Below are 8,512 nucleotides of genomic sequence, written 5' to 3'. Positions count from 1 at the left end.
CTATGTATCTATGTGTCTATGTATCTATGTGTCTATGTGTCTATGTATCTATGTATCTCGACCTGATGTATCTATGTATCTATGTATCTATGTATCTATGTATCTATGTATCTATGTATCTATGTATCTATGTATCTATGTATCTATGTATCTATGTATCTCGACCTGTATCTATGTATCTATGTATCTATGTATCTATGTATCTATGTATCTATGTATCTATGTATCTATGTATCTATGTATCTATGTATCTATGTATCTATGTATCTATGTATCTATGTATCTCGACCTGTATCTATGTATCTATGTATCTATGTGTCTATGTATCTATGTGTCTATGTATCTATGTATCTATGTATCTATGTGTCTATATATCTATGTATCTATGTATCTATGTATCTATGTATCTATGTATCTATGTATCTCGACCTGTATCTATGTATCTATGTATCTATGTATCTCGACCTGTATCTATGTATCTATGTATCTATGTATCTATGTATCTATGTATCTATGTATCTATGTATCTATGTATCTATGTGTCTATGTATCTATGTGTCTATGTATCTATGTATCTATGTGTCTATGTATCTATGTGTCTATGTATCTATGTATCTATGTATCTATGTGTCTATGTATCTATGTGTCTATGTATCTATGTATCTATGTGTCTATGTATCTATGTATCTATGTATCTATGTGTCTATGTATCTATGTGTCTATGTATCTATGTGTCTATGTATCTATGTGTCTATGTATCTATGTGTCTATGTATCTATGTATCTATGTGTCTATGTATCTATGTATCTATGTATCTATGTATCTATGTATCTATGTATCTATGTATCTATGTATCTATGTATCTATGTATCTATGTATCTATGTATCTATGTATCTATGTGTCTATATATCTATGTATCTATGTGTCTATGTATCTATGTATCTATGTGTCTATGTATCTATGTATCTATGTATCTATGTATCTATGTATCTATGTATCTATGTGTCTATGTGTCTATGTGTCTATGTATCTATGTATCTCAACCTGTGTCTATATATCTATGTGTCTATGTATATATGTATCTATGTATCTATGTGTCTATGTGTCTATGTATCTATGTGTCTATGTATCTATGTATCTCAACCTGTGTCTATATATCTATGTGTCTATGTGTCTATGTATCTATGTATCTATGTATCTATGTGTCTATGTATCTATGTATCTATGTATCTATGTATCTATGTATCTATGTATCTATGTGTCTATGTGTCTATGTGTCTATGTATCTATGTATCTATGTGTCTATGTATCTATGTATCTATGTATCTATGTATCTATGTGTCTATGTATCTATGTGTCTATGTATCTATGTATCTATGTGTCTATGTATCTATGTGTCTATGTATCTATGTATCTATGTATCTATGTGTCTATGTATCTATGTATCTATGTATCTATGTGTCTATGTATCTATGTGTCTATGTATCTATGTATCTATGTGTCTATGTATCTATGTATCTATGTGTCTATGTATCTATGTATCTATGTGTCTATGTATCTATGTGTCTATGTGTCTATGTATCTATGTATCTATGTGTCTATGTATCTATGTATCTATGTGTCTATGTATCTATGTATCTATGTATCTATGTGTCTATGTATCTATGTATCTATGTGTCTATGTGTCTATGTATCTATGTATCTATGTGTCTATGTATCTATGTGTCTATGTATCTATGTATCTATGTATCTATGTATCTATGTGTCTATGTATCTATGTATCTATGTGTCTATGTGTCTATGTATCTATGTGTCTATGTGTCTATGTGTCTATGTATCTATGTATCTATGTATCTATGTGTCTATGTATCTATGTGTCTATGTATCTATGTATCTATGTATCTATGTGTCTATGTATCTATGTGTCTATGTATCTATGTATCTATGTATCTATGTATCTATGTATCTATGTATCTATGTGTCTATGTATCTATGTATCTATGTGTCTATGTGTCTATGTATCTATGTATCTATGTATCTATGTGTCTATGTGTCTATGTATCTATGTATCTATGTATCTATGTGTCTATGTATCTATGTGTCTATGTGTCTATGTATCTATGTGTCTATGTGTCTATGTATCTATGTATCTATGTGTCTATGTATCTATGTGTCTATGTATCTATGTGTCTATGTGTCTATGTATCTATGTGTCTATGTGTCTATGTATCTATGTGTCTATGTATCTATGTATCTATGTGTCTCGACCTGTGTCTATATATCTATGTGTCTATGTGTCTATGTATCTATGTGTCTATGTATCTATGTATCTATGTGTCTATGTATCTATGTATCTATGTGTCTATGTATCTATGTATCTATGTGTCTATGTATCTATGTATCTATGTGTCTATGTATCTATGTGTCTATGTGTCTATGTATCTATGTGTCTATGTATCTATGTATCTATGTGTCTATGTATCTATGTATCTATGTGTCTATGTATCTATGTATCTATGTGTCTATGTATCTATGTGTCTATGTATCTATATATCTATGTGTCTATGTATCTATGTATCTATGTATCTATGTGTCTATGTGACTATGTATCTATGTATCTATGTGTCTATGTATCTATGTATCTATGTATTTATGTATCTCGACCTGTGCACGCACCTACATTGCTGCAACATGACGGAAAATTTGAGTATCATGTAGTGGCCTAATCCTATCGATGTTACATTGACCTGGGTAAATGGAATATGAATGACAATCATCCAATATGCTGTAATATAAATAAGGCCATGCTCATTAAAAATGTAAAATTATCCTCCCTCATCTTAAACGCCACTGGTGTCAAGTATGATTTGTCATTACTATATTGGTATTTCACAGGATCCCGGTGGAATCAGAGAAGTCAGTCCCTCTAGTCTCTCACGTCAGAAAAGCTGCGGAAGAATGATGAATAAATGCATGAATGGAACAATGAAAATAGAAAAGAAGGAAGGTTTTTAGATATGAGTAAAATCCCATTTAAGGAAACAACATTATCTTTTGACAAAGAAGGAAGCCATTTTTGTTGTCGTTGTGGTCTGTGTAATGACACGAGAACGGATTTACAGAAGAACAGTGTTTACAAACACAAAGGTTATGTAGAAAAGCCTTAACTGATTTTCTCTGTGGTTTCCCACAGCAACGTGTGGTGACATGTGGGGTGTTCCATGTCATTATGTATCAGAGGCTGTGTGTGGACACGCGTGTGCGTGTTTGTGCACGTGTGTCCGTGTGTGTGTGTGTGTGTGTGTGTGTGTGTGTGTGTGTGTGTGTGTGTGTGTGTGTGTGTGTGTGTGTGTGTGTGTGTGTGTGTGTGTGTGTGTGTGTGTGTGTGTGTGTGTGTGTATGAGTGAGTAGTACCGGTTTCGAGGGAAGTGAGGAGGCCAAGGCACCATTGACCTGGTGAGGTCGTGAGACAGCAAACATCATTATCCAGTTACATCAAGAATTACCTGCTAACAGAGGCTCACCTGGGAAACACGACTCATTAGCTTATGAATTACAGACCTAATTATCACTCGTATGTGAAAAACCACTTTGGTCTCAATGGACATGGCTGACTGGCCACCCAGGCACTAAAGTGTGACATTCCTCTATCAATTTAAGGCCTTTGAATTGGACTGTCTCCAGTCCCCATTGGACAGGCCAATCCACACGCCTAGGTTGAGAGGAGCCAGTAAGGGCCATGACCTGCTGTGTCTCAGCAGCAACTTATCAGCTTGGACATAACACCAGCAATTAATCATGTCTGGACTGGGGTAGCTCAATGGAGGAGATGACTGGCTTTGAGTTAATTGAATCTGTGTGTGTGTGTGTTCGTGTGTGCGTGCGTGCGTGCGTGCGTGTGTGTATTCATATTCTGTAAACCATGTGTGTGTGTGTGCGTGCGTGTGCGTGCGTGTATTCATATTCTGTAAACCATGTGTGTGTGCGTGCGTGTGCGTGCGTGCGTGTATTCATATTCTGTAAACCATGTGTGTGTGTGTGTGCGTGCGTGTGCGTGCGTGTATTCATATTCTTTAAACCATGTGTGTGTGCGTGCGTGTGCGTGCGTGTATTCATATTCTGTAAACCATGTGTGTGTGTGTGTGTGTGCGTGCGTGTGCGTGCGTGTGTGTGTATTCATATTCTGTAAACCATGTGTGCGTGCGTGTGTATTCATATTCTGTAAACCATGTGTGTGTGCGTGCGTGTGTGTGTGTGTGTGTATTTATATTCTGTAAACTGTGTGTGTGTGTGTGTGTGTACTCATGTGTTCATGTGTGTGTGTGTGTGTGTGTATTCATGTGTTCGTGTGTGTGTGTGTGTGTGTGTGTGTGTGTGTGTGTGTGTGTGTGTGTGTGTGTGTATTCATATTCTGTAAACCATGTGCAATATCCACCTGCCGTGATTTATGCCCTGACCTCTAGGCATCATCAAACAAGCTTCATCTGTGATCTCAGAGGGTCGCCCAATCACAGAGGGTTTTCACTGACCCAGAACAGCCTGAGATCATTGGATGTGTGGTGAGATTAAAAACGTATCGATCTGACCGATTCCGTTCCCTCATTCATTCTGCCCCGAGGTGACGAGGTCACAGAGGTCTAATCAGCAGCACCCATACCGTCCTGCCATTGATTACACAGTGGTAATCACACCTACGTAGACAGACAGAGAGAAAGAGAGAGAGAGACATATATAGACATAACATGACATTTGTCTTTATTCTTTTGGAACTTGTGTGACCATTTCACTTGCTTTGACCATGTAAACATATGTTTCCCATGCCATTTACGCCCTTTGACCTGAATTGAGAGAGAGAGAGAGAGAGAGAGAGAGAGAGAGCTTTATATAGTAAATGACCTTCTGGAGTTTCCCTAACAAGAAGTAACCCTGGGTAATGTCTGACAGGCAATACTATGACATAACTGACTGCTCCCTGATGTAGTGCACTCACTCACTCACTCACTCGCTCGCACACACACACACACACACACACACACACACACACACACACACAGCTATGTGCCAACAATTCTGGTTCTGTTGTGATCTCTCTGTGCTCCATGACCCCTAGCAGTCACCTGTGATGACTAAACCAATAGCACGGTGGTTCCAGTCAGCTCAATCACAGTCACCTGTGATGACTAAACCAATAGCACAAGGCTGGTTCCAGTCAGCTCAATGGTAACATGTCACAGACACCCACAGAGAGGTGGGCCAAACCTTAAGACTTTCCCAGCCCCATAGGTAACACCAGGTCAGAACTAAAAATAACTTGCACAGAGGGATAAATAAAGGGTTTTTATTGTATAACATATTTTTCAAATGATAGATGAGGCTGGAAAACATTCAATAGTCTCACATATTATGATGCAGTGCTGCTATGTTTCGTGACATGGTTGTCCACTGGACTGTACTATCAGTGGCAGAACGTTTCATGTGGGTGGGTGTGAGACTGTGCCTGTCGGGAAGTGAAGTGGTGTGAATACGTAACTCACTAATATCAACATTCTCCGATACATATTATATTTACGGTAACAGTAATTTAGTCCCAGGCGAACCCATAGTCCCTGGTCCTTTTTTATATCCACTATAGGGCCTAGGCTATATCACCTGAAAGCAATGGATTGTTGAAAGCAATATGTCAGAGCCTACCAGAGAACTTACCAACTCAGCGTTGTTTATTCTTTAAGAAATAAAACAAGGTTAAGCAGACATCTATGTCGGTTTGAGGTGTGCAACCTAGGCCGAAAATGCAATGAGTCAAACATTCTGACTCAAGCTTTATTCATGCAAGCATGCCAAAGGTGTGGCAGTTTCCTGTGACCAACTCCTGCTTTTTGACAGCGGCCAGGGTGTGTGTCTGCGCCTTTAAGAAAACAGAACGCAAACTCTTCAGCTTGTGACGTGAACACGTTGGCTACGTTCTGTGGAGTGTGGGCAGGAAGAGAGCGCGCGGTGGCCACTCCACGAACACAGACATTGCACAAGGTTCAAAAAGCGGTGGAGCTCAACATGTCACATTTCTAATGCTGGGTCACGGTCGGAACCCATCTTACTCTCACACTGAACTTGCGAATTTGGGCTGAAAACTGCGTCCAGAGGCACAACGGCGTCGCTGCCTTCGGTTTGAAATACAGCAGGGCTGCTAGCGGACGGGGAGCGCTTTCGAGAGGAATCAGAGACGAGAGAGGGCTGTTTTCAGAACCATGAGAGAATACAAAGTAGTGGTGCTCGGATCCGGCGGAGTTGGAAAATCCGCATTGACTGTGCAATTCGTAACTGGATCCTTTATAGAGAAATATGATCCCACGATAGAGGATTTCTACCGAAAGGAGATCGAGGTGGACTCATCTCCTTCCGTTCTGGAGATACTGGACACGGCGGGGACCGAGCAGTTTGCCTCTATGAGAGACCTGTACATCAAAAACGGGCAGGGCTTCATCCTAGTCTACAGCTTGGTCAACCAACAAAGCTTCCAAGACATCAAACCAATGAGGGATCAGATCATCCGAGTGAAACGGAACGAGAGGGTGCCGATGATTCTGGTCGGGAATAAAGTGGACCTGGAGGGCGAGAGGGAGGTCTCGTCCGGGGAGGGGAAAGCGCTTGCGGATGAGTGGAATTGCCCGTTTATGGAAACTTCAGCCAAAAATAAAGGCTCGGTGGACGAACTGTTTGCAGAGATTGTCAGACAGATGAACTATGCTTCAGCACCAGGTGGAGACGACCAGTGCTGCTCGTCCTGTGTTATTATTTAAAAGGGGAATCTGAGTGAGAAAAAAACATCGTTTTTTTTTAAGTTTGCAAATGGTGAGTTAGCCATTCCTAATATTAATGTAAAGTTAAACCAACAAGAATCGAGAACTAACAGGTATAGCTTGAAGATAAAAACAGACAATACTTTGGTGTTAACTGTCATTAGTATTGGAAAGTGTCGTACTACTTACTATGTGTTGCACACGCTTAGAAAATACAGAAATCTCATCGATACCAGTGTTTACATGGCAGAATACTTGAATGTTCTGGGAAAATAGTTACAATTTCAAACTGGCACTTGCATCCTTGGAAAACAGTTTGCCCGGTGCAATGTTGAGATGTTCTCTGAATCTTTCAACGCAAACGGACATTCAATTTCACCATATATATTTTTTGTATTTGGAGGTTGTGTTGCAGGGAGGCTGTACTGTTGAGTTCTTCTTCGTGGCTCACCCTGGTCTTGGACAGAATGAGGGGAGGAATTCCACAGGGGAGGAGGGGAGTGGCCATGCAGGGAGGGCTGGGGCCACTCTTCAGGAATTCCACTCTGCTGGTGTTTCTTTGCAGCAAACTCAATGTACACCATTGATGTCAACATAAATGTCAGATCTAGAGATCAGCTGAGTTAGAAACCCCGGTCTCTTGCACATTCAACTGTAACACATCCCCAACAGCAAAGACTTTGAGACTGGGACCTGAAACGCTATGGATATTTCTTTTTTGAAAAGTGGAGATGACTAGAAATGTATATTTTATTAATTGCTGCACACTTGTTGTTTTTTTTTTTGGGGGGTTGAGTGATATTTCTCCCACCCTCATGGAGTCATGTTCTGTGGCCACAACACACAAAGTTGATGTTTTTCAAAGTCAATGATGTAAGAATTGGACAGCATTTTTGTGGAGTGTTATGACGAGTGTCCCTCACCTTTTTTTTCTCTCCTTCAACGTGTGTGAGGACCTTTACTTTAGTGACGGAGGACGGCGACCCGACCACCCTCGCATCGAGTGCCTTTTCAAATTCAGTGCCAACCAGAGTGTCTCCACAAGAAACCCACAACATGGCAATCCACAAAGTTCCTAACTGCTTTGGATAATCTCTTGGGGTGGGAGAAGAAGAAACAATGAAACAAAAAGCCTTTTGATAAAAGGAATGGTGGTTGTCTTTTTCGTTTCGTTTTTTTTTTGTTGCAATTTCTCTCATGGGTTTGGCCAAATGTACATTGAAATACACAGGTACTGGAACCACTTGACCTAACCACACCAAACGCTTCTTCCAGACCACTTAAATCAAATGAGTTCTATGTTTGTTTTTAAAAGAAAATGTGATGTACCATTGAAAAATCTAACCCGATTGTAAAGTTTAATTTCAGACCTTTTAACAGCTGTCTGTTTTCAAAATACTTTTAATACAAATTGCATTTTTCTAAGACACATTCTTGTTTTCTCTCTTTGTACGTGTTGTTTCAGTTCTTTATCAGGTAAATCAAATCCACTATGGAGCAGGTTACCTAGGTTACCAGTGGGACAGTCTGCTGTCTAGGTTACCAGTGGGACAGTCTGCTGTCTAGGTTACCAGTGGGACAGTCTGCTCTCCAGGTTACCAGTGGGACAGTCTGCTGTCTAGGTTACCAGTGGGACAGTCTGCTGTCTAGGTTACCAGTGGGACAGTCTGCTGTCTAGGTTACCAGTGGGACAGTCTGCTGTCTAGGTTACCAG

General features: G+C 39.8%; 1 protein-coding gene across 1 annotated transcript; it reads left to right on the top strand.

Annotated features, from left to right (window-relative positions):
• The first annotated feature begins 5,993 nt into the window (after nucleotides 1–5,993).
• On the top strand, nucleotides 5,994–8,227 carry LOC118383781 (ras-related protein Rap-2b). The gene is made up of 2 exons (XM_035770203.2): nucleotides 5,994–6,850; nucleotides 7,202–8,227. The coding sequence occupies exon 1, from the start codon at nucleotides 6,247–6,249 to the stop codon at nucleotides 6,796–6,798; it is 552 nt and encodes a 183-aa protein (XP_035626096.1). The 5' UTR covers nucleotides 5,994–6,246; the 3' UTR covers nucleotides 6,799–6,850; nucleotides 7,202–8,227.
• Nucleotides 8,228–8,512: the final 285 nt, after the last annotated feature.

The sequence above is a fragment of the Oncorhynchus keta genome, chromosome 18, assembly GCF_023373465.1.
Source record: "Oncorhynchus keta strain PuntledgeMale-10-30-2019 chromosome 18, Oket_V2, whole genome shotgun sequence".
NCBI lineage: Eukaryota > Metazoa > Chordata > Actinopteri > Salmoniformes > Salmonidae > Oncorhynchus > Oncorhynchus keta.
This window is presented reverse-complemented; position numbering and strand designations above follow the sequence as displayed.